The sequence below is a fragment of the Pristis pectinata genome, chromosome 1 (genome assembly GCF_009764475.1).
Source record: "Pristis pectinata isolate sPriPec2 chromosome 1, sPriPec2.1.pri, whole genome shotgun sequence".
Classification (NCBI taxonomy): domain Eukaryota; kingdom Metazoa; phylum Chordata; class Chondrichthyes; order Rhinopristiformes; family Pristidae; genus Pristis; species Pristis pectinata.
Genome location: NC_067405.1, coordinates 72,081,400 through 72,108,073, shown reverse-complemented (window position 1 = coordinate 72,108,073; position 26,674 = coordinate 72,081,400). Strand labels below are relative to the sequence as shown.

The 26,674-nt window shown below is 45.7% G+C and overlaps 1 protein-coding gene across 4 annotated transcripts in view; it reads left to right on the top strand.

The window, feature by feature from the left end:
- The window catches only part of adam23a (ADAM metallopeptidase domain 23a), a 132,872-nt gene that overhangs the window by 43,681 nt on the left and 62,517 nt on the right, over positions 1-26,674 (top strand). For 3 of the 4 annotated variants that reach the window (XM_052028786.1, XM_052028773.1, XM_052028765.1), the window contains exons 5-10: positions 10,185-10,267; positions 12,215-12,278; positions 16,915-16,993; positions 18,230-18,309; positions 19,988-20,056; positions 24,085-24,156. In XM_052028786.1, coding sequence (XP_051884746.1) covers positions 10,185-10,267; positions 12,215-12,278; positions 16,915-16,993; positions 18,230-18,309; positions 19,988-20,056; positions 24,085-24,156 — 447 coding nt within the window. The remainder of the gene's footprint in view (positions 1-10,184; positions 10,268-12,214; positions 12,279-16,914; positions 16,994-18,229; positions 18,310-19,987; positions 20,057-24,084; positions 24,157-26,674) is intronic. The other variant, XM_052028780.1, reaches the window with a different exon arrangement.

Genomic DNA, 26,674 nt, shown 5'->3' with positions numbered 1-26,674 from the left:
AGAACTGCACACAGTACTCCAGGTGCAGCCTCACTAGTACCCTGTACAGATGCAGCATAACCTCCCTGCTCTTATATTCAATCCCTTGAGCAATGAAGTCCAGCATTCCATTTGCCTTCTTGATAAACTGTTGCACCTGCAAATGAACCTTCTGCAATTCATGCACAAGCACTCCCAGGTCCCTCTGCACAACAGCATGCTGCAATCTTTCACCATTTAAATAATCTGATTTTCTATTTTTCCCCAATTGGATGACCTTGCATTTACCAACATCCAACTCCATCTGCCAGACCCTTGCCCACTCACTTAACATATCTATCTCTGCAAACTCTCCACATCCTCTGCATGATTTAATTTTCCACTAAACTTAGATACACTACACTCAGTCCCCTCTTCCAAATCATTAATGTACATCATGAACAGTTGCAGGCCCAGCACCAACCCCACTCACCACTGATTGCCAACCAGAAGAACACCCATTTATCCCAACTCTGCCTTCATTGGTTAACCAATCCTCTATCCATGCTATTACCCCCAACTCCACACATCCTTATCTTATGGGCAACTCTTGTGGCACCTTATCAAACTTGGATTTCTGGAAATCCAAGTATACAACATCCACCTGTTTCCCCCTCCATCCACTACACTCATTATATCCTCAAAACTTCAGTAAATATGTTAAACAGGATCTGCCCTTCATGAATCCATTGCTGTGTCTGCCTGATGGAACCACTTCTATCCAGATATCTTGCTATTTCTTAATGATAACTTCAAACATTTTCCCAGACTACAGACATTAAGCTAACTGGTCTATAGTTACCTGCCTTTTGCCTACATTATTTTTTTAGAAAAGACAGTGGCTGACATTTGCTGTCTTCCAATCTGCCAGGACCTGCCCAGAGTCCAGAGAATTTTGGTAGATTATCACAAATGCCTCTACCTTAACTTCCACCATTTCTTTCAGTACCTGGGATACATCCCATCAGGACCAGGGACTTGTCTACCTTTAGGCTCACAAGTTTGCTCATCAACTCTTTAGTGACAGTGATTGTATTGAAGTCCTCATCTCCCATCACATCTCTTTGGCATGTTAAATGTGGCCTCCTGTGAAGACTGAGGAAATAGTCATTCAAGGCCTTGGCCATTTCCACATTACCCAATATTAATTTCCCCTTATCTTCCAAGGGACCCATGTTCACTTTAGCCACCCTTTTCTACTTCATATAATTAAAATCTTACTGTTTTTATGTTTTGTGCTAGTTTACTTTCATAATCTATCTTCCCTTATTGCTTGCTTAGTGGTTCTTTGTTGCTTTAAAGTTTTCCCCAATTTTCCAGTTTCCCATGACTCTTGATGACTTCATATGCATGAGCTTTTAGCTTGATGCCTTTTATTTCCTGAGTTATCCAAGGCTGGCTCTCCCCACCCTTAGTGCTTGCTGTTAACAGGAATAGACTTTTGAGCACCATGAAAAATCTCCTTGAAAGTCTTCCACCGTTCCTCAACTGTCCCACCATATAGCCTGTGTTCCCAGTCTATGCTAGCTAACTCATCCCTCATCCTATTGTAGTCTCCCTTGTTTATGCACAATACACTGGTTTTAGGTTGAACTATTGCACCCACCATTTGTATGAGAAATTCAATCATACTGGGATCACCCCTTCCAAGAGGATCCCTAACTACAAGGTTGTTAATTTTACCTGTCTCATTGCACAAGACCATATCTAAGCATGTTCCCTTGTAGGTTCAGTAACATGCTGTTCAAGAAAGCTATCACAGATGCATTCTAATGAAGTCCTCCTCAAGACTGCCTCAACCAACTTGATTCACCCAATCTACAAGGAAGTTAAAGTGCCCCACGTCAACTGCTGTTCCACTCTTGTGGATCAGATACTTCTTGGCTTATTGCTTGTGCCACTAATGTTATTATCTGGTGGTCTATAGACAACTTGCACTAGTGATCTTTTTCTCCCCTTTACTGCTCCTAATCCCCACCTAGATGGACTCAACATTCTGCTGAGATTTACATCTCTCACTATCACCCTGATCTCATCCTTAAGGGCACTACCCCACCTCCCTTCCTATCCTTCCATGTTACAGATACCCTTGGATATTTAATTCCCAATCATCTCCACCCTGCAACCACATTTCTGTAATGGCCACTAAATCATACCCCTTTGTACTATTTATGCCACAAGTTCACTGACCTTAAGAATACTATAGGTATTCAGATAAAGTGCCTTTACACTCATTGTCTTTTTAGAATCTAGTAGTCTTTGTCCTTTGCATTTAACTTCTGTACTCCATTCTTACATCTCTTTTCTAACTTCTGCTCTGGTCTCTGCTTTGCTTCAATATTTATGCATGGATTCCCATCCCCCTACCATATTAGTTTAAACTCTCCACAGCACTAGCAAACAATCCCCCTAGGACATTGATCCCAGTCCTGCCCAGGTGTAGACCATCTGATTTGAACTGGTCCCACCTTCCCCAGAACTGGTTACAATGCCCCATGAATCCAAATCCCTCCATCCTGCATCACTGCTCAGGCCACATTCATCTTAACTATGCTGCTATTCCTGAGTAACACATGGCACAGGTAGCAATCCTGAGGTTATTACCTTCTAAGGTACTTTTTAATTTGTCTCCTAACTCCCTAAGTTTAGCTTGTAGGACCATATCCTGCTTTTCTTCATATCATTGGTACCTACATGCACCACAACAACTGGCTGTTCACCCTCCCCTTCCAGAATGTCCTGCAGCCACTCCAAGACATCCCTGACCCTTGTACCCAGGGCACAACACCAACCAGGAGTCCTGTTTACAGCTACAGAAACTCCTGTCTATTCCCCTTACTATGGAATCCCCTACCACTATAGCTCTGCTACTCTTTTCTCCCCCCCCCCCATCCTCCTGTGCAGCAGAGCCACTCACAGTGCCTTCTCCTGAAGAGCCATCACCCCCAACATTATTCAAATCAGTGTTTGAGGGAAGTGACCACAGGGGACTCCTGCACTACCTTCCTGCTACTGCTTTGCTTGCTGGTCACCCATTCCCAATCTTTCCTTAGGCCCTTAAACAGCAGTGTGACTAACTCACTAGATATGTTATCCACAATATTCTCAGCATCACAAGTGGTCCAAAGTGAATTCATGCACAGCTCTACTGCAGTCATAAAATCTATAAAGAGCTACAGCTGGACACTTCATGCATATGTAGTCATCAGGGACTCTAGCAGCCTCCCTGAGTTCCCACATTGCATAGGAGGAACATGACAATAGGTCAGAGCTCACCTGCCATGACTAGAAAGCTTTGAGGAAAAAAAAACCTACCCTGACTAGAAAGCTTTGAGGAAAAAAAACCTACCCTCACCTTACCTTGACATTGCTCACCCATCTCAGTGTAGCCCAGTATTCACCAAAGCCCACACTTAGCCAACCAGTAGCCTCTCTCAAAATGGCCACTCTAATTGACTCTAACTTCTTTTTATTGGTTGCTGTTAATTAGCTTATTAGCCAATCAACTATTAACTAACAGTTTGCAAATGTGCCTCATTTAGGGTCCTCTTAAGTGAAACTCACCAGCAAGTCTTGAGACCTACCTCTTTTGCCTCTCACTCCAAGTCCCATTAAGGCCCTGTTCTAGTAGAGTTAACCAGAAACATTGACCCTTTCTCTCTCCACAGATGCTGCCTGATAAGCAAAGCACCTCCAGCATTTTATGTTTATCTCAAATGTTGTTTTAGTTTAGATTTCTGGTCTTAGTCATAGCCATACAGCACAGAAACAAGCCCTTTGGCCCATCAAGTCTGTACTGAGCATAACCACTAATCCTATCCTAACCCATTTTTATTCTCCCCACATTCCCATCAATTCCTCCCAAAGATTCTACCACTCACTCATACACTAAGGGGCAATTTACTGTGGCCAATTAACCTACCAACCCACACTTTGGGATGTAGGAGGAGACTGGAGCACTCATGAAACCCTTTAGTCACGGGGGGGAGAACATGCAAACTCCACGCAGACAGCAGTGGAGGTCAGGATTGAATCTGGGTCTCCAGAGCTGTGAGGCAGCACCTCTATTTAACTCTGCCACTCCATTTAACATGGAGTGGCAGTGTGCAGGTGTGGAAGGGAGGAAGCCTTGGGTTTGACAAGGCGTGTAACTATTGAGGGGTTTCAATGCAGTGAAATGTTTCAAGGCTTTTCCCAGCTTTGCAGATCTGCTAAAAATTAGCACTGATCCACATTGGGTCATACTGGCAGCTTCTAGGAAGCTCTCCAGGAGTTTGACAGGAAATAGATAGGTGGAAAAATATCTTTTGGACATGGGGGCTGAAGCAGCTTGGGTTTGATGGAGCGGATGTGCGAGAGGAATGGAGTGATCCTGCAGGGTCACAAGGCTGCAGGATGTTGGAGGCACTGGGACACGGTGATGATCTTTAAGTCAAGGGGTTCCTGAGAGCTGCAGTGGGTATGTGAGCACTGCAGTGACTGGTACTCAAGGTCATGAGTAGAGGCAGCAAAGATTGATTTGAAGCCAAGATTATAGAGGGGAAGGAAGCAAGGCAGGAGAGCAGTGGAACAGCCAGGCTCTTGGCATTGACGGAGTGCCGAACCTGCAAACTTAAGTGACCTGTGCAGACTCAAGCTGCCAGGCTGCAGCACAGTGTGGGAGCGCCTCTCGGGGAGAGAGAGTGCTGAGTGTGCATGTTACATGAGAACCTACAAACACAACGAAATTCTCCCTGCACTGGCAACTTGCAGTTTGCTGATACAAGGGCAGAGCCATCTCACGGTGCGTCGTGCAGCAGGAAGCAACAAATTTAGTGTGCAGAATGAGGGAAATTAACCTAACAATCCTGCCTTCCTTGGGACGTCAATGTACACCTGGGCTTGTGTTGTCAAGGTGACCGGCTCAGCCACAGACCCGCTGCCTGCACAGTGCTGCCGTCAGCTCCTTAACCCTTCCCTCCTGGTGAGGATGCCATCAGTGGGCTGCAGCCCCAGTTTCCTCCCACATCCCAAAGACGTGGTGGGCTAACGGGCCACTGCAGCTTGCTCCTGGTGTGTATCGGTGTCAGGAGATTCAGAGGGGAACTGATGGGCATGTGAAAGAGACTGGGGAAATAAGCAGGGGAAAGGGATTGCTCTGAGACCCAGCATGAACTCGATGGGCCGAATGGCATCTTCCTCCATCATAAGAAAAAATGAGAATGGGGCACTGTTTTGATACTGTGGCAGTCAGTAAACTGTGGATGTTTACAGGATTGATGGAAGTGCTGCTTGCCCTTGGGTTACACAGTGCTCCACCAAACTCTCAGCCCTGCTCTCTCCTGATTTAACATAGAACAGTACGGCCCAGGAATGGGCCCTTCGACCCACGATGTCTGTATCGACCATGATGCCAATCCAAACTAATCCCTGCACATGGTGTGGTCTGTCTCCTTTGATTCCCTACCTGTTCATGTGTTTATCTAAATGCCTCTTAAACATTGCTACCGTATCTGCTTCCACCACTTTCCATGGCAGCATGTTCCAGGCATCTACCACTCTGTGTACAAAAAGAAATTGCTTTGTAAATCTTTAAACCTTTCTCCCCTCACCTTAAAACTATGCCCTCTGATAGTTGACATTTCCACCCCGGGAAAAAGACTATCTACCCTATCTATGCCTCTCAAAAATTTTTAAACTTCTATCAGATCACCCCAAACCCCTGATGCTCCAGAGAAAACAATCCAAGTCTGGCTAATTTCTTATAAGCTAATACAGGAAGTCCCTGACTTACGAATGCCTGACTTACGAACGCCCGTACTTACGAACTGACCTTCGTGGTCGGTTCGTAAGCGGGCCCGGCCCCCGATCCGACCATGGCGGCGGTACACCTTCCATGGCCCAACCCTGAACCAAGTGTGCATATGCGGCCGGGGAACCCCAGTCAAGTGCGTATGTGCGGCTGGGGCCATGTGCGGCCACGATCCCCGGCCCAAGTGTGCATGCACGGACACTATTCCGAGTTACATACAAAATCGGGTTACGAACAGTCTCAAAAACGGAACTCATTCGTAACCCAGGGACTTTCTGTACTCTCTTATCCAGACGGCAAACAGGTGAACCTCTTCTGCACCCTCCCCAAAGCCTCCACATCCTTCGTGTAATGTGGTGACCAGAACTGCACACAATCCTCCAAATGTGGCCTGACCAAAGTTTTATACAGCTGCAACATGGCTTACCAACTTTGAGACTCAACATCCTGGCAAGCATGTTGTGCGCTTTCTTTACCACCCCATCCCACCCGTATTCACTTTCAGGGTGCTATGGACTTGGATCCCAAGGTGCCTCTGTACATTTGCAATTTGTCTTACTTATCTGTTCTTTTCAAAGAAACAAAATTGGCTTTGCCTCACCTGCTCCCTGTTGTAGAAGGTTCCATGTCTAGCAATTCACGTTGCGAGGAAGTTACTCCAACGTCACTGCTCAATCTCAAAAGTCACTGCTAACGAAAGTTGATCGTCCATTAACTCAGTGTATCTAAGTTTGCTGATAACACTAAATTGAGTGGAAAAGCAAATCGTGCAGAGATGTGGAGAGTCTGCGGAGAGATATAGATAGATTAAGTGAGTAGGCAAGGATCTGACAGATGGAGTACAATGTTGGTAAATGCAAGGTCATCCACCTTGGAAGGAAAAATAGAAGATCAGACTCTTATTTAAACAGTGCAAGATTGCAGCATGCTGTTGTGCAGAGGGACTTGGGAGTGCTTGTGCATGAATCGCAGGAGCAACATGTTATCAAGAAGGCAAATGGAATGCTGGCCTTCATTGCTAGAGGGATTGAATTTAAGAGCAGGGAGATTATGCTGCAACTGTACAGGCTACTGGTGAGGCCTCACCTGGAGTACTGTGTGCAGTTCTGGTCTCCTTACTTGAAGAAAGATATACTGGCTTTGGAGACGGTGCGGAGGAGGTCCACCGGGTGGATTCTAGGGATGAGGGGGTTAGCCTATGAGGAGAGATTGAGCCGCCTGGGACTATACTCGCTGGAATTCAGAAGAATGAGGGGGGATCGTATAGAAACATATAAAATTATGAAAGGGATAGATAAGATAGAGGCAGGAATGTTGTTTCCACTGGTAGGCGAGACTAGAACTAGGGGACATAGCCTCAAGATTCGGGGGAATAGATTTAGAATGGAGATGAGGAGAAACTGCTTTTCCCAGAGAATAGTGCATCTGTGGAATTCTCTGCCCAGGGAAGCAATAGAGGCTACTTCATTAAATATATCTAAGACATAGTTAAATAGATTTTTGCATAGTAGGGGAATTGAGGGTTATGGGGAAAAGGAAGATAGGTGGATCTGAGTCCACGGCCAGATTAGCCATGATCTTATTGAATGGCAGAGCAAGCTCGGCAGACCAGATTGCCTACTGCTGCTCCTATTTCTTACATTCTTATGTAACGTAACCCAGGCTATCGCTGGAAGAGTACAGCACTGATGGAGACACTATCCTTTGGATGAGCTAATATTATGGACTCTGGAGGTTTGATTCTGATGCGGGGGGCACAATACATATCCTTTTTCTGGTAGTGACATCCTTCACCTTGGCATTTAGCTGGCCATCCACCCATTGGCTTATTGATCGATTATAATAGTGTGTATCATTTCTTCGGTGAATATCCAAGTGGCTGCAAGCAAGCTATAAATGTGTCCCAAGGCTGATGGAATTAATTCAGTGCTTGCCACAACAATTTTCAGCAATGGTATATATTTTGTATGCAAATCATGCTTTCTAAATCCAAATATAGTTTGATGTGGTGAGAACAGGACTGTATTGGCAAATTGCTAAGGTGTTTGGAGATTTGATTCCAAAGTAAGAGCTAGTAATGTTGGAGATAAAATGGGGCAGTCAATAATATCAGTTGTTGCAGAACTTTAAATGCTGTTAACTTAAACAGTGGAGACACAAGAGACTGCAGATGTTGGAATCTGGAGCAACAAACAAGATGCTGGAGGAACTCAGTGGGTCAGGCAGCATCTGTGGAGGGAACTGGATAGTCAATGTTTTGGGTCAACACTCTTCATCTGGACTTAAACATATTATTCACTTAGCTTCTGAAGAGCAGAGCACTTTGTTATTTTAACACCACTATCTAATGTTACATGGGAGTAGGCAGCGTACTCAGCAATAAAAACAGAAAATGCTGGAAACATTCAGCAGGTCAGGCAGCATCTGTGGAAAGAGAAATGGGTTAATGTTTCAGATACAAGACCCTTCACTGGACTCTGTTAACTCTCTCTCTCCCCACAAATGCTGCCAGACCTAACTGAGTATCTCTAGCACTTTCTGTTTTTATTTCAGGTTTCTGGCATCTGCAGTTTTTTACTTTTCAAACCCCTGGAAACAACTCTTGCATTATGTAATAAATCTCTCGTGGTTCCTCATTCTTGATTGTTTAGACTTTCTCTGTCTACCCAGTAAATCATTGCACAGCATCAAACACCACAGCAAATTTCATTCTTTCCTGCTGTATATTCTGATGTCTTTGTTTGGTGTTGTGCTGTGAAGAGCTTGGTTTATATCCTCTGCCATAGCCAACCCAGCCTATTTTATTTCTATACTACTTCTATAACCTTTTGCAGTGCTACAGATCCCTTTCCCCTCTTCCAATTCTAGCCTCTTTCCTTCACTTCACCATTGTTGGCAATGCCCTCTGAACCACGATCTGTTAACATTCCTCCCTCCTCCAAATCCCTCTGCCTCCTTCCCCTGCTTAAAAACCAACTACAGTTACTCAGCTTTTGGTCACCTGACTAACTTACCTTGACATCAAGTGTTAGGTAATTGCACTGCACCACAGCAAATCAACTAGGGATTGTTTTGCTACACTAAAGAACACAAGAAAAATAGGACCACAGGCCTCTCAAGCCTGCCATTCAATATGAACATGGCTGATCTGCCCCAGGCTCTGATATGTCTGACAAGTAACAGTTTTATTGTTTCAAAACATTCATTGCAAGACGACATGCTAAAGAGTGCACATAATCCAACATCTAGAGAGATGAACTCCTCTTCTGTGCCAGATCCCCATAGCCATCAGTTTCCCAATCTTCCAAAAATGTATCTACTTTCATTATAAATGCATCTAATGACCTTCCCTTTACAACTCTTGGGGGCAGAAAATTCCAGAGATTCACCACCCTCGATGAGAAGAAATTTCTATGCACCTCAGTTTGAAATGACTGCCCCCTTATTTTGTAACTATGTCCCCTTGTTCGTGATTCTCCCACTAGTGAAAACATCTCAACATTTCCCCCATCAAGCCCCTTTAGGATCTTGTATGTTTCAATGAAATCACCCCTCATCCTTCTAAACTCCAAAGAACACAGACCCAACCTGTTTAGCCTCTCTTGTTAGGACACAGGCATCACAAATCTGCAAGTTAAGTACAATGACATCTTGTATTAAGAAGGGGATTCATTCCTGCAAATGTACAAAATTTCATTATAGAAGGCAATTGAATTAAGGCACAAAAATATTTATTAATGGGACGTAGCCAAATTATTTTTAGCAACAAATAAAAAGACAAATAAAGTTTTATGGAAGTCTTGGCTATGATGATTTTTCATTATATGGGGCTCTGCAATGTTGCTGTATTATGGTTTAGCCTGTCTGTAGGAGAGGTGAGTGTAGCAGCCAAAATCCCACTCAGTTCTGTGGGGTTCATGCTCAGCAAGTTAGGTTAAAATTGGCCTCTTGCCAAACCTTTTCTCAATCAGTAGGAAAAGGTTGCTTTAGGGCAGATTGAAATTTAAGTTAAAAGCAAAAACAAAATACAGAAGCTAGAAATATGAAATGAAGAGGAAAGTTGCTGGAAAAGCACAACAGGTCAGACAGCATCTGTGGAGAGAGAACCGGTTAATGATTCAGATTGAAGAACCTGCATCAGAACTGGGAAAGAGGTCAGGTCCTTCCCAGTTCTGATGAAATGTCTTCAACCTGTGAGAGAGACTGCTTCTCTCTCCATAGATGCTGCCTGACCTCGGGTGTTTTTCCAGCAATCTTTTTTCTTTATTTCAGTTTGAAGTCTAGATTGTTAGAGTCTAGGGTGATGGCATCTGAGTGTTGTTTAACCTGTATCTGTATCCTAATGGTGTTTTTTCTGATTTGCTGTTCCCCTCAGGGTGGTGAGCACTGTTACTATCACGGGGAGATACGGGGGAACACAAAGTCCAAAGTTGCTCTGTCTACCTGTGATGGGCTTCAGTAAGTACGATTGTGAGCTCTCTCTGATAACGCTGCATGTGGTGCTTGGCTTTACTGCTGGAATTCAGGGGGAATGCATCTCGTACATCCATTTCATGCACCCCTCCTCAGCCCATAGAGAGGAAGATGGATGTGGAGGCCTTGCCTGCTTTTGGATGTGGTTAGAACGTTGCCTCTAAAGTGGCAAGCTTGCTATCAGAAGGGATGGAGGCTGTGAGAATTGGGATGTGTAATGCAGTAAGTGTATAGAGCAAGTTTAACATGCTGCTTTTTACACCATATATGGTTCCTCCCCTTGACCCACCACACCCTTCCGACCCTTTCCCCAACAAAAGCAAGTGTGAATCCAAATGGAAACCCCAATGACTCATAGCTGAGACCCTCCAGTGGTTGAGCTTAATGTAGATACTGAGGTTTAGCTCCTTTGGATGCCTGTTGTGTAAGCACAACTTCCTGCCTAGCTCCAGGCTGAAAGCACCAAGGGGAAACCAGTTTTTACCCGAGTGGATGGTGATTTTAGCTCCCAGGGGTCAGAGAGAGGAATAATAACTGGTGGTACAATTCCTGATGGCAGTCTCCATTGCAAGTGTGGACAAGGTGATGGTGAATCATGTTGCAGCTGGGTCTGGCCACCGCTGACTGATAACCAGCTTGTGTGTGATGCTTGGAATTGCCTTTTCCATGAGGATTACAGATACTGAGGTATCAAACCCCAGCATGGTTCTCTGCCTGGGGGGAAAACTGGAAAATTAACCCTCCTCACCACTCTATATGCCTGCATGTTTACCAGTAAGAGCAGGTGCTATCAGCCTCCATCCCTTGATCAACTGCTGGAAGAAACATTTTCTAGTTTAACACCAGTCTCGAACCTCAGCATTCTCCTCTCCCAAAGTAATCTGTCCAATGCCCCCTCCTGACTCGATCCATTCTCTCTGTAACCCTTCCATTCCCCCATTGCACCTCGCAACCTTCAGTCTCCCTCTGATCCATTCACTTGCTCTGCCAGCACAGTCTCAGGGATATTTCTGCCTCCTGGATTGTCTCTTCAGTTTAATGAAGGATGCAAGCTGCTGCTGGTTGATTTCCTTCCTCTCAATTCAGTCCAGGGGTGATCCAGAGAAGTTCCTGCTCATGACGGTGGCTCAGCAAGTCCTCACTGGGCAGCTGTAACACTTCCTACCTTCTCCCATATCTCTTATGTCATCTCGGTTGGTGTTCAGCCAATCTGAAGCAATAACCAAGCAGTTAAATTCCTGGTCAAACTTTCCAGCACTTTGTCTTTAAAGAGTCAAATGGGACAGTACTGTGTTCTGATGCCAGGTTGTTGACCTGAAATGTTGACCCAATTCCTCTCTCCATAGCTGCTGTCTGACCAGCTGAGTATCCACAGTATTTTCAGATTGAATTTGTTCTGTGCTATGCAAATCCAGTAAAACTTGGGTTTGTTCAGTCCAGATTTGCTTTATTATCATTTTTGTTTTATGACTGCCAATTCCAAGTTCTGAAAACCCAGGTGGCAGAGTGACGAGTTTTACTTGGCATCTGGTTTGGTGCTCCAGCTAACCTTGGCTTGCTGGAGGCCATTGTTGGCAGATGGCAAAGTGAGGGGTGGGGGCACATCACTGGGACCTCGAGTGATACAAAACAATAGAAACTCTAAAAATCAATTCCAACTTTAAATGCTGGGACGGAAACCCCTGTTGGTGTAAGGTAGGAGATGTTGAGACCAACCACTTGTTCTAATAACGTGACATCTCTCTCTCTCTTCCCCCCCTCCCTTCCCCCCCCTCCCTTCCCCCCCTCCCTTCCCCCCTCTCCCTTCCCCCCTCCCTCTCTTCCCCCTCTTCTCCCCTCTCTCTTCCCCCTCTCTCCCCTCTCTCCCTCCCCCCTTCCCTCCCCCTTCCCACCCCCTCTACCCCCCCATCTCTCTCTCTTCCCCCACCCCAGTGGCATGTTTGATGATGGTAACTACATGTATATTATTGAGCCATTGATCCAGACACGTACCAAGGTGAGTACCAAGCTCCTTTCATTCATGCTCTTGAATGATAGCTGCAGTATTTCCAATGGGGTGGATTTCATAATTTGCCAATGGATTATTTCTTCTCTGGACATGGGAACACTGTTGAGGTGGACATTTATTGCCCAATGCTAGCTGGTGACGGGGGAACTGGAATTTTTTGAGCTGTTGTTGTCCATGGGATAAGGGAGTTCTCACAGTGCTGTTTGCCAGTCCTTCACAGTGACCTTGATGGTACTAAGTCACCACAAGAAGTTAGACCAAGTACAACTGGGCTGGTGTGAGAATGAAGTCAGAGGCAGGCGGGGCTGCACAGAAATGGTGTTTACTTCATAGAGTCACACAACATGGAACCAGGCCCTTCAGCCCATCGAGTCTGTGCCAACTATCAGCCACCCATTTGCATGAGTCCTACACTAATCTCACTTCATTCTCCCCACGTTCCCATCAACTCCACCCAGATTCTACCACACTAGGAGGAATGTACAGTAACCAGCTAACCTACCAACCTGCACATCTTTGAGATGTGGGTGGGCCCAGTGCAGTGGCGCTATTCGTCAAGCTGCTGCATCATGGTTCCAGGTTTGATCCTCGCCCCAGGTGCTGTCTGTGTGGAACTCGTACGTTCTCCCTGTGCCGCGTGGGTTTCTCCTGGGTGCTCCAGTTTAATCCCACATTGGTAGGAAGTGGTAGGTTAGTTGGCTGCTGGAAATTGCCCCAAGTGTGCAGGTGAGTGATAGAATCTTGGTTGAGTTGATGAGTATGTAGGGGGAAGGTTGAAAGGAGATTCACAAGGTAAGTTGTTTTTTTTTACACACAGAGCATGGTAGGTGCGTGAAACGCGCTACTGGAAGAAGTGGTGAAACCACAATGGCAACATTAAAGAGACATTTAGACAGGCACGTGAGCAGACAGGGAATCAAGGGATATGGGCCATGTGTAAACAGATGGGATCAATTTTAATTGACACTATGGATGGCACAGACACTGTGGGCCAAGGGGCCTGTTCTTGTGCTGTCCTGTTCAATATTCTATGCCCCAGTAAAATCTTGGCTCCCATAATCCACATTAGTATTCCATATATCTGACAAATTGCAAAGCTTTGGAGAGCCTTTTGGGAACGCTTAGCTTAAAAACTAGCCAGATGTTCGGACTATTCCATCGCTCACTTGTGGATCCATGAAGGGTGCGCTGTTCTTGGGCTGGGTCTTGTGCATTACTGTGGTAGTTTGGGAGATATTATCTTCATGCGCGTTTAAAGAATAATTGTCATTCAGCTATTTTTAAACTGAAGATGTCAAAAAGATTAGTTTCCATTAGCTGCTGACAGCTAGTACCGGAGGGTGAGAGTGGAGAAAAAAATCCACCTAATGCTTGATTAATGTAAGAAGAGGTTTAAGGCTGGCTGGTAAAACTGAGATCCATGGAATAAAAGTATCACTAAGAGCATGAACAAAAAATAGGCTTAAAGACCGAGAAAACATTCAGTTATGGGCCGATAAGTAAAATTCATGCCACAAAATAATGTCCAATAAATGTTTAACCACCTGTCCATGACATTTAATGGCACTTTCATTCCCAGTTCCCTGTCTCCAGCATCTTGGGGGTCAGCACTGATAAGAACTGTAAACACCTCTTGACACTCCCAACCAGCACAGTGGCGCAGCTGGTAGATCCGCTGACTCACAGTGCCAGAGGCTTGGGTTCAAATCCTGACCTCAGATGCTGTGTGTGTGTGTGTGTGTGTGTGTGTGTGTGTGTGTGGAGTTTGCACGCTCTCCCTGTGACTGCTTGGGTTTCCTCCAGGTGCTCCGGTTTCTTCCCACATGTGGGTTGTTTAGTTAATGGGCTGCTGTAAATTGCTTCTCGTGTGTAGGTGACGGTAGAATGTTGAGCGGGTTGATGGGAGTGTGGGGAGAATAATATGAGATCAGTGTAAATGAGTGGTTGATGGTCAACACAGACTGAGTGGGCTGAAGCGCCTGTTTCCATGCTGTATCTGTTTTGTGAATCTAACTCTTTCCACAAGTATAGTGGCAAGTAACATTTGCGCTACTTAAGTGCCAGGCAATGACCACCTCTAGACAGGAGTGTCTAACTACCTACCCTTGACACAGTTACTCACCCAGGTTACTCCACAGTACCTACCAAGTGGGCAACCTCAAACACCTATTAGGTCAAGGGTTTAAGATGCATGGGAACAACACCACTCCAAACTGCACAGCACTCTGATTTGGAAATTTATCACTGGTCCTTCATCGCTGAGTTTAAATCCTGGAACTCGCTCTCCAGCAGCACCTTATGATTACCTTCACAAGAAGGATTGCAGCGGTTCAAGAAGTGCCTCACCACCACCATCAAGGCGATGAGGGATGGGAAATAAATGCTGGCCTTATCCAGAATCTGAAAAGTGAATAAGTAGTAAAAAATAAAGGCGGGAGTCAGACTGTGGTTATAAGCGGGTGTATTTCCAGAGTGGATGGTGGTGGACGTGGGGTTCCCCAGGGTCCTGTTCGGGGCTCTGTAGGGTAACTCCTCAAAAGCTGGATTCAACACAAAAGATTGGCAGTGCAGAAAACAGTGAGGAGGATAGTGATGGACTTCAGGAAACGTGGACAGACTGGGTGAACGGGCCCCCAAGCAGCAGGTGAATTTTAATTTGGACAAGCATGAAAGAATAAGGAAAGAGAATGCAGACCAAACAGATCAATCTCAGGTTTGTGCTAGATCACAGGGATTGGGATGTATCATAAACCTCTGAGAGTGGCAGGGCATTTTGAGAGTGAGGTTAGTAAAGCAATGGAATCCTGTGATCCATAATTGGAGGAAGGAGGTGTTGAATCTTTATCAAACCCCACCGTTGTCACCATACTTTACAAGTCCTAGAGAGGGTGCAGAAAAGATTTAATGGAGTGGAGAGAGCCGGAGAGTTTTTACTGGAGAAGCAAGAATTGTTCTCCTGAGAGCAATCAAATTTGACAGAGGTGTAGGAGATTTAAAATGATGCTGGGGTCTCGACCCGAAATGTTGTTTATCCCTTTGCCTCCACAGATGCTGCTTGACCCAGTGAGTTCCGTCGTTTTTTGTTCCAGATTCCAGCATCTGCAGTCTTTCTTGTGTCTCAAAAATTGAGAGGGATATGGGCCAAATGCAGGCAAATGGGACTAGCTCGGGAAGGCACCTTGGTTGGCATGGATGAGTCGGGCCGAAAGGCCTGCCTCCATACTGTATAATTCTATGACTAGATGGTGACTGGTTTAGATTGAGTAAATGGAGGGTAGCTGTTCCCATTACTGGACGCTTCAGTCAGTAGGGAGGTACAAAAGAGAGACAAGGGAAGCCTTTCACTTGGAGAGTGATTGCAATCTGGAATTGGGGGGAGTTGATGGGAATTTGCAGAGAATAGAATGGGTTAGAATACGATTAGTGGGAAGATGGGGGTGTGGTGGTTGATGCAGACTCAGTGTGTCAAAGGGCCTGTTTCTATCTCTGACTATAAGACATCCTGACAAATTCGAGAGATTTGGCACAACAAACCTCCTATCAATAAAAGTGACTGTGAAACCCTCAAGTTATCATGGAATCCTAAATGCTTCACTGTTTAGGGAAGACGTTTCTGTCATCTTTACCTGGTCTGGCCTGGCCTGCATGTGACTTCTATCCCACACGAGTTTGGTTGATTTTATATCTGCTGTATGAAGTGACCTAGAAAGCCACTGAGTCAGGCCAAACCTGGGCCACCACTTTCTCAAGCCAACTAGGTCATTGCCAGTGCTGCTAGTGATGTCATGACCTGAAAAAGAATGAAAGTAACATACATCTGGTTTATATATGCAGCGTGAAAATGTACCGGTGGTTCTTTTTTACCCGTGGTGTGAAATGTGTTGCGCAGCTGGTAGAGCCGCTGCCTTGCAGCGCCAGTGACCCGGTTCAATCCTGACCTCGGGTGCTGTCTGTATGGAGCTTGCATGTTCTCCCTGTGACCGCGTGGGTTTCCCCTGGGTGCTCTAGTTTCCTTCCATGTCCCAAAGGCATGCAGGCTGGTAGGTTAATTGGCTGCTGTAAATTGCCGTGGTGGTAGAATCTGAGGAGGGGATTTGATGGGTATGTGGGGAGAGTAGGTTACAGGGAAAAATTAGTGGGAAGTTAAATGTGACGGTATAGACTTGATGGATCTATGTCATAAGAAAATATGGAAATATGAGTTTCCTCCCACATCCCAAAGACATGCTGGTAGGTTAATTAACTTCTGTAAGTTGCCCCTTTGTGTAAGTGGGGAGAGCTGAAGGGTATGTGAGGGAATAGGTTTCAGGGAGATAAATGTGGGAGAGGGGATGTGACTGATAGTTTGACTGGTCTCACGTGTACCAAGGAAATATGAGAATTAAATGATTTCGGATCCATTCCTTTTGGCCTGAGTTTATTGTACATGGCTGGAACTGAGAGATCGACCTTCAGTCTGAACTAAGCTGAACATAATTACAATGATGCTCCATATCCCACCCAGGAGTTGGACGGTCAGGTGTACAGGGAGGAGTTGGAATCACCAGACCCATTGGTGTGGTAAAATGATATTCCTTTGACATACTGCGGCTGATGAAGGGATGTTGTTTTGGATTTGTTTCAGGAGAATTTGTCAAGGCCACACACAATTCATCGGATGCCGGTGGGATTGATGGACAAGCTTCCACACATGAGTAATTCCAGTTGCGTTGTCCTGTTTTAGCGAACTTTGCTTGCTGCTGCAGTTTCTTTTTCCTCACCCCACTGCCCCACTCTTCCAGATCATAACGGACTCTTTGTGTACTGAATGATCCAAGTGTGACCTATTCTCTATAGGTCACACTTGGATCATTCAGTACACGAGGAATCTGTTTGGCCCATTGGTCTCTGCACAGCTCTTTGAACGTGCCAGCCAGTGAATCATTTCTCAAGGCCCCACAAAGATATTCAAGTTTGGTCAAAGTTTGCAAGTCTGTACTGCTTGAAAAACATGACAAAATGTTTGTAAAAATTAGTTTGTATTTTTTCCCCACATTATTAATTGTTGAACCACCCTGTGTGCCTCTTGATCAGCTGTTGACTTGCTCGTTGAAGTTTGTCAGCTTGCTTAAGTCATTTTGTAGGCTGGAAGTGGTTTAAAAGGCAAACTTGGTGCTTTCCTTTATTAGCCCAGCACATTCAATATAACAGCAGGAAGGTTAGACAGACTTAGAATCCTGAAGAGGTTACGACACAGAAGGAAGCCATCCTGTCCACTGTCTTGGTGTAGAAGAAGCTTCCCCAAACTGTGACCTTAAACCAAACTGTTAGGTTGCCATTCAAATACCCCCCACCCCCCCCAACACCCATCAACCTCCGTACCTCTGAGCTTAACTAAAACTTCACTACCTAGCTCAGCTCTCTCCAAGTGACCCTCATACAACATCCATGACCTAAATTGACCGACCTAGCAAAGTCTCCTGTGTAAAATTTTCAATCTTTCCAGATCTCTCCATGGCCTCGCCCACTGTGTTTCTGTAACCTCATCGAGCACTGTAAACCACCACCACCCCCCTCCCCACACCCCCCCCCCCCCAGAGCTTGATGTTTGTACACAACGCAATAGGTGCAGGAGTAGGCCACTTGGCCCTTCGAGCCTGCTCCTCATTCAACACAATCATGGCTGATCTGCTCAGGCCTCATCTCCTCTTCCCTAAGGGTGACCTACCTCATCTTTAAAAATTCTCCAGTGATCGAACTTCCGCATGAGCCCCAAGCTCTGGAATTCCATCCCCGCACCTCTCCATCTCCTGCTACTCCTTTAAGCCTTGTTTTAATTCCTGGCCAAGTTTTTTTTTCCTCTCCCTATGAAATAAAGTGTGTTATGTTCTTTCAGGGGAAGCTGGTTAGGAGATGCTCTTTACTGTGGGTCACTTCTTCTCTCCTGCATTCTCTTTCAGGCAATACGAGGAAGGCCAGCGCTCTTTGGTCTCGACTGGCGGACTTTCCTTGGTTCCGACCACGCAGGAGAAGGAGAGCGGTAAATATTCCCCACCCCCATTTCCTCAATGTCACTGTGAGTTTCCATGTGGTTATCTTTGTCTGACGTTTGGGGCAGAGTTGGGGAAGGAGGGATCAGGTTAGTTCTCCCCAGGTTCCAGAGCCCTTTCCCATGCATGGTGAGCCAAACACAGATTGGAATCTACCAGAGCAAGTGGAATTGGGAATGGAGAGTAACTGGGGAACAGCAGTTCCCTGAGTGGGAGATGGTGTTCACCTAGGAATGTGGTAGGGCCACTAGTGTCTGGTGTCAGCACAGTGGCGCAGCTGGTAGAACTGCTGCCTCACAGCTCCAGAGACCCGGGTTCACTCCTGACCTTGGGTGCTGTCTGTATGGAGTTTGCACGTTCTCCCTGTGACCGTGTGGGTTTCCTCCCACATCCCAAAGATGTGCCAGTTGGTAGGCTAATTAGCAGCAGTTTGTTATCCCTAGTGTGTAGCGAAGTGGTAGACTTGGAATGTGAGGGTAGTTGAGGGGAAAGTGGGGAGAATAAAAGGGAATAATGTAGGATTAGTGTAAATGGGTGGTTGATGGTCAGTGTGGACTCAGTGAGCCAAAGGGCCCATTTCCATGCTGTATCTTTCTTTGACTCTAATTGCAGCCATTTGGACTTCAAAGGCTGAAAGTAGTTTCAGAATTTGATGTTCATAAATTCACCCTGTTTGCAAATCCATTTCAATGAGTGTGAGGTGGGGCATTTGGCTCCTGAGAACAAAGCCAGGATAACTCAATAACAGCAGCAAGGCAACTTTACGACACCATAGAAAAGCCCTCACGCAGAATGGGCTTCAGTACACAAGGAATAGAGTTAAAACACAGAGCGATTCAGTGTACTTAGGTGGAGTTTAGTTTGGAAATAGAGGCACGTTTTCTCGAGATGATAACCAAACTGAGACGTTAATAAATACAGTATCTGAGAAGGTGGAACAAGGGGCTTGCATTAAGCTGTATTCTTGCACATCACAGGAGCCGGTTATGAAGAGGTTCAATGGGATGGGCTCCACCAATGTTTACAATAGTGAAGATGCAAGAGACTGTAGGTGTTGGAATCTGAAGCAACAAGGAAAATGCCGGAGGAACTGGATGCTGGAGGAAGAGAGGTTGAGACCCTTCATCCAAATGCAAGGTCTTGACCCCAAACGACTGTCCATTTCCCTCCACAGATGCTGTCTGACCCACTGAGTTCCTCCAGCATCTTGCTTGTTGTTTTATAATAGTGAATCCTTCCATGAATTCAAACATTCCAGGACACCCCCTAGCCATTTTCCTGGAAGAAAATGCAGACTCTCCGTGTCAGGTCTATTCTGATAAGCACATCCTCTTGGTTTGGATATCATCCTTATGAACCTTTAAAATGTGGCCTCCATTTGCTTTATGAAATCAAATTGTGCATGTTAATCCAAACTGCAGCATTGATTCTGCGGGTTTCAATTCTACTCCCCAAGATTTGAAGGCCATCAGTTTGACGGAACTAATTCTGGGAAAGACTAGTTACTTTGAGGTGATGGGTGAGTTCTGGGGTGTCTGGTCCAACTAATTAGTTATTTCCTGTGGCACAGGAGGGAGGGCCGGAAGTGATATTATTGCTAAGGGTGTTGCCATTGGCAGTGCCCATCACCCGTTGGATGAGCTGACCAATCAATTTCTGTCTCCTCAGGTCCATCGCCGGAGTGTCTTCTATGAAATGAAATACCTGGAACTCATGATTGTAAACGACCACATGATGGTGGGAACTGCAATACTTTCTACAGTCTGCCTTCCTCCCAGCCTGTTTGCTTTGCCTGAGGCATAGTCATAAAGCATGGAAGTAGGCCCTTCAGCCCATAGAGTCCGTGCCAAACACAGAGTACTCATTTACACTAATCATGCACTAATTCCATTTTATTCACCCCACATTCCCATCAACCTCTTCCAGATTCTACCATTCACGTACTACATTAATCCCTTTATTCTTTCATCATCGACTCCACCCCCACCCCCACCCAACCCACAGATTCGACCACTCACTTACACACTAGGTGCAGTTTACAGCGGCCTGTTAACCTACCAGCCCACTTGCCTTTGGGATGTGGGAGGGAACTGGAACACCCGGGGGAAACCCACCCAGTCACAGGGAGAATGTGCAAACTCCGCACAGTGCCGGAGCTCTGGATTGAACCCAGGATGTTGGAGCTGTGAGGCAGTAGCTCTACTATCTCTGTCGCTGTGCTGCCCTTATGCCTGGTACACATCCACTCACCTATCACATGCACACACCTTCCATTGTATGGTGCTTTAATTGTGGTGAAACTGTCCCCAGGAGTTTAACCAGACACAATGTGCCAGTCTGTTACTTGAGATGACCAAAAGGTTGGTCAAAGGAGGAAAGAGGTCTGGAACAAAATCAGAAAATGCTGGAAATACTCAGCAGATCAGGCTGCATCTGTGGGAAGAGAACCAGAGTCAATGCTTTAGATCAAAGTGTCTTCTGATGCTCATCAAGAGAAATAGATCTGCTTAAGTCCAGAACTAGAGGAGGTCTAGCATGTGGGGAGGGTAGTAGAACTGACTGGGATTAGAGGGCCCTGGATGAGAATTTTAAAATGGATGGTCCAGGGAGGGGCCCAGTGTAGATCATTGAACAAAGGGGTGATGGGTGAAGGGGACGTGGTGTGATTGAGGATAGAGGTGGTACTTCTTGGTGGTCTGGAATTAGAGCAGGTGAGAGATTGACCGGAAGAGCAGTGGATTGGTTGAGTCTGGGGGCAGCACAGGCATGGATGAGGGTCTGAAGCAAGGGCCTAAATCCAAGTCAAGGTGTCAATACAGGCAGCTTCTGGAGGTGAGAGTAAGTCAGAATGTCGAGGCTTTAAAGTTGATGCCAAGTGATTCTGCAGTATGCAGATGGACATCCTTATCAACTGTGTGTGTGTGTGTGTGTGTGTGTGTGTAAAGATCTATTAACTTTTATTGATCCAAGGTTGCGAGAGAGGCTCAGCGTCAGATATCCAGTGGGGTCAACTTGTCACTTGTGTTCCCTCTGACCTGCGACCTCATGGTCAGGAGAGGCTCCATCCCCTGGCCTAGAGATCCCTCCGAAAGTATTTGAGTGATCCAGTAGGCAAACTTATGGGAGGCATTTTTGTGAAAGGAATGGTGGTGGTGATGGACTCAGGGAAAGTGGGTGGAGAGTTCACCAACTTACCAGATGCACTTGGACATTTTTTTCATGATGTGAATGAAAAATATGGGAGCACAGGGTCAAATTCAATGCACATGCCTGGAATTTTGGAAAGTTTCTGCAAAGGTTCAATGCCACTGAGTGCAAGCAGTGTGGGACTGAGCACACACTGGCTGGAATGTTGACTAGGAATAGTGGAGCCACAAGTGGGAACATCTAAGGCTAGAACAGGTACGCCTGAAGTCCTGGATGAGATCCATTTTGGATCGCCTTCATGTCTTGCAGATGGACTAGAAAGCGATACCAGGCTAACCACTGACGGCCAGACAAGGGGAGATGGGTGGAATCAGTTCCAGGAGATTTAGGGTATGACAGGTTTTAAAAACCCTGGAATCATCAGTCATGTAACAAAAGCTGGATGTTTGGATAACCTCACCAGATTGCATATGCTAGGAGGGGGCATGAAGAGCTGCCCTCAGAGCGATCTTATGAGAACAACATAAATCCTGGTGTAAATCTGAGGAAAATGAATGTTGCCTTTCTGAAATTACAGAGAAGCATTTTGTCCCTTTATGCTTTGTGATTAATGACCCATGTAATTGCAAATGAAATCTTGGGTCTCTGAAATTTCATTAGTAAGTGATAAATTATGGATTGTGATAACGTGCTCCTTTACAGCCCTATGCCTGTTCACCAGCAGAGGGCAACCCATGAACACAGGTCGCACCTCACTGGACACCCTCTCTAATCAGGCAACAGATCCTTTTTTTAAACTAGGTTAAATTCTACCTGCAAAATTGGAGGTTGTCTTATTTGTGTGTTTTGCTGCCTTTTGTTGACAGACCACTGATTTTCTTTTTAACCCCCTTTGCCAAAAATTATTCATTTTGCCATTAACTTGCTTGAAGATTAAACCCTCAATTGTTCAATGCATGAACAGCTGAGCCCCTTAGCTCATGCTGGGGGAACAGTAGGGATGATAGATTCTTGTACACAGGTCACTGTACACTGCCCAGCCCGTTGAAAGAATTGTCTAAATTAGTCCCAGACCTTGCTCTTTTCCTATAGCCCTGCAAATATTTTTACTTCAATTACTTATACAATTCCCTTTCAAAGTTGTGACTGAAAATGCTTCCCTCAAACTTCCAAGGATCTGCATTTGAAATTACAATTCCCATTTTAAATATAAACGATGTCACCATTAATTCTGTTGCCTGTTGCATTATAAATCCACATCCAATGGTTACCAAGCCATCTCCTCGCAAATCATTTCCTGCCTTATTTATTCTCACAAGACCCTTCTTCATTTTGAATACTTTTATCTTTGCTCAAAGAACGATATCACCCCTGTTTTTACTTCCCTGAGGCTCTGCATGTAATCAAAGTCCCTCATTCTGGTACTATCCGAGTGAACCTCTCCTGTACCTTCCACAGCCCCCCAACATAAAGCGTGAAGCCCAGAGAAGAACATGGTGCTCCAGTGGAGGCCCGCCCAGAGTTTTGGAAAGGATTGGGATTACATCCTTGTTTTTGCACTGACAGTGAAACTGAGACTTTTGCAAACCTCCTTTGCCCCCTTCAAAGATTTGTGTATGACCCCATCCCTCTCCCTTACAGGCCTGTTGTTACAACACCTTTAGAAGTGTATCATTTGCGGTCTATGCACTCACTTCATATTTCATGGAAACAGGCCCTTCGCCCACCGAGTCCGCACCAACCATCAACCACCAGTTTCCACCAATCCTACATTACTCCTGTATTTTATTCTCCCCTTGTTCTCATTGACACCCTCCCCCCCACCCCAAGATTTTACCACTCACCAGTTACCCTACCAACCCGCACATCTGTGTGGATGTGGGAGGAAACTGGGGCACCCAGCAGAAACTCATGCCATCACAGGAAGAACATGCAGACACAGACAGATCCTGAGGTCAGGATCGAACCCAGGCCTCAGCCCCTGAGAGGCAGCGGCTCGACTCGCTGCATCACTGTGCCTCCCACATTAACTTTTGACTGGCGTGTGTCTATTCACTAAGTTTGTTTATGAAGTCTGCCATCACCTTTTCATAATTCACTACATTTCCCAAGTTTATTGTCCCTGTGCACTAAGTTTGTCCATTGATGTCCATCGGAAAGAGTGGTGGTGATACCAACCCCTGAGCAATATTATTCAGTAGTTCCAGTCTAAATATAAACCGTTTACCACCACTGCTGCTTTCTGTTTCTTCGACGGTCTTAAATCAATGCTATCACCATCCCTTTAATCCCACAGACTTTAATTTTGCCTACATAATACAGAACATTAACTACACCTCCCTCATCGACCCTCTTCATCAATTAATTCAATTGTTTTATAAACACTACTTGCTTTTAACAAATCTGCCTAGCCTTTGATTGCTTGTACTATATTTCCTAAATTCAAATTATCCTGGATTGATTTCTCTAATCTTCACCACTAATGTTTAGACCGATGAACCTTTGCAGATTTTCTTTTTCCCTTTTGTCATCAGGGGTCTAGCATTTGTTGTGTGAAATACTCTCAGTATTACGTGCCATTCCGTGGTATTTAATGATCCTCTGCTTCTCTGCCACAGTACAAGAGACGGCGATCCTCCCGGGCTCACACCAACAACTTTGCCAAGTCTGTGGTTAACCTTTTGGACATTGTAAGTACTTAACCAATTTTGTACAGATAATGAGAAGTGGTGTACAGTTTGCTTGTTCCACTGTTTATTTTTGAAATTATGGCACCCTGGCAGGAGTTTAATGCTGGTGGTAGTATGGAGTGAGCTGGATCTTTCCTGTTGCACTGATGTTGGGAACTCCACAGTAGAGGAAAATCCATTTGGTAGAGGAAGACTACGGATTTCAGGCAAAACCAGGCTGCCTCTTGCCCATCAGGGATGTTACTCGCAACCCTCTGCTGCCTGGGGCACTCAGTGAGGAGCAACACAGCTTAGGCATCAGAAAAGTGAAAGGTGCTTTACCACCTTCAGTTTTTCGCTCTCTGCCGCGCGCCCCCGCCCTCTCTCCCTCTCTCTCTCTCTGCCCTCCCTCTCTCTCTCTCTCTCTCTCTGCCCTCTCACTCTCTCCCTCTCTCTGTCCTCTCACTCTCTCCCCACCCTCTCTCTCCCTCTGGAACTGCTGTTGCTCCCAGACAAAACTGCACCAGTTGCTTCCACTTCCTGATTAGTGTCTCGCAGTAGTCCCTGGCAACTTCTGTGATAATCCAACACCACAGCCATGATCGGAAGTGGGCCAGGAAGGGAGGTGGAGGAGCATTGTGTGGAACACTATAACACAATATGGCGCTACAGTCCCACAGTATGGCTTCACGGGCAGGTGTCCGAGGAGGGAAAAGGAGCATGAGATCGGGGTAAGGAGGTCGTGTGTCTGCAGTTCTCTCATCCAGGCCACTCGTTCTGATTGACCTGTTGCATAGGGAAGTCAAGTCATGGGACAGTGCGGTTAAGGAGCATTTTTAAAGCAACTTTCGCAATCTCAGGATGTCCAGCGCCCTGTACAGCCGATATAAAAACTTCCAAGGTGTGGCCATTTTTAATTGTGTAGATGGTCATCTTGTACACAGGAAGATAACACACTTAACTGGAAGTTAGCAACAAGATCTGAGTAAATGAATTTGGTCAAGGAATGAATTTTGACCAAGACACTCCAGGGAGCTCGTCTGCTCTTCAAAGTAGTGCCCCAGCTCACTTATAGAGTCATTGAAAGAGCACCAAAACAGGCCCTTTGGCCCACTGAGTCCATGCTGACCATCAACCACCCATTACACTGATCCTACATTAATCCCATGTTTTATTCTCCCTACTCAACCCTTCCCCCCCCTCATCTGCCGATTCTACCACTTACCTGACTGTAAGGGGCAATTTACAGCAGCCAATTAACCTACCAACCCACATGTGTTTGAGATGTGGGAGGAAACTGGAGCACCCAGAGAAAGCCCACGCCATTACAGGGAGAATATACAAACTCCACACAGACAGTACCTGAGCTCGGATTGAACCTGGGTCTCTGGCGCTGTGAGACAGCAGCTCCACCACTGTGCTGTGAAAAGATAGACAGTGCTGTGGCGTGACATCCGTCACCTGAAATGTGGTGCCAGGAGTAGTGCCCCACTGCCTCGATTGTGCACTGATCTTGGTGTGGCTTTGACTCTCAGAGCTCATTAATGGCTTGGAACCCTGGACCTGCTGACTGAGAGGCAGAGGCTGCATTTAATTGGGGGGGGGGCTGCTTCCTTCATTCTCTCCATCCCTCATGAGGAGTTTTAGAGAGGGGAACATTGATTTTGGTGGCTGGGAGAATCAATCAAAGAGGATTGCTCTGTCCTGGATGGCTGTAGTATCACTATTGGACTGAAGTTGCCCTCTGGCAGGCTTCACATCCTGATACAATTGCTTCAATCTCTAATATCACAGAGTGGGATCTCACTTCGTTGGATATTCCTGGGGTTGGGCCACGTGTAATGGGAATCCTCATCCCAATTGGCATTGGTCAGCGCAGTCAGCATGAAAGACGGAAGATTGTGTGGACTTCCGTATCTCTTCCATAGCCAGCTGACCCCTTTCCCCATAGTTTACCCTTAAGTGTTGTTGCTTGTGGGTCTAATGCTGCATTGAAAACCTCTATCGCATTTGAGATTTCAGTCTCAATTCAATTGTGAGGTTAAGAAGCATTTCTAAAGCAACTTTCACAATCTCAGGATGTCCAGTGCCCTTTACAGTCAATATAAAAACTTCAAATCCAATACAGGACGGAGGCCATTTTGGATGAGGTGATGAAGTGAGACGTGCGTGCCTTTGTAGGCGAACATAAAAGATTGCAAGGTGTTGCCTTGACCAAGTGTCTGCGTATCACTGAGAGAACATTGCACAACCTATTAGGTTATTTGTGAGAGTGTGCTGTAGGCACATTGGGTGCTGTATGTCCAACAATACAGCAATGAATAAGGCTCAGAAGTATTGGCTGTAAAGTGATTTGTGACATCTTTTATTCTGCACGTTTCCTGATGGGGTTCCTGTAATGGGTAGATACATTTCCAGCCTTCCTCATCTATCAGTCAAAGGAACGGGAGCCTTGATTTTTCTTTTGCTACGGCCTTAAGGAGAATTAAATGGATTGTCTAATAGCGTCTCCTCCCCCATGTGTGTCTCCTGCTTTACC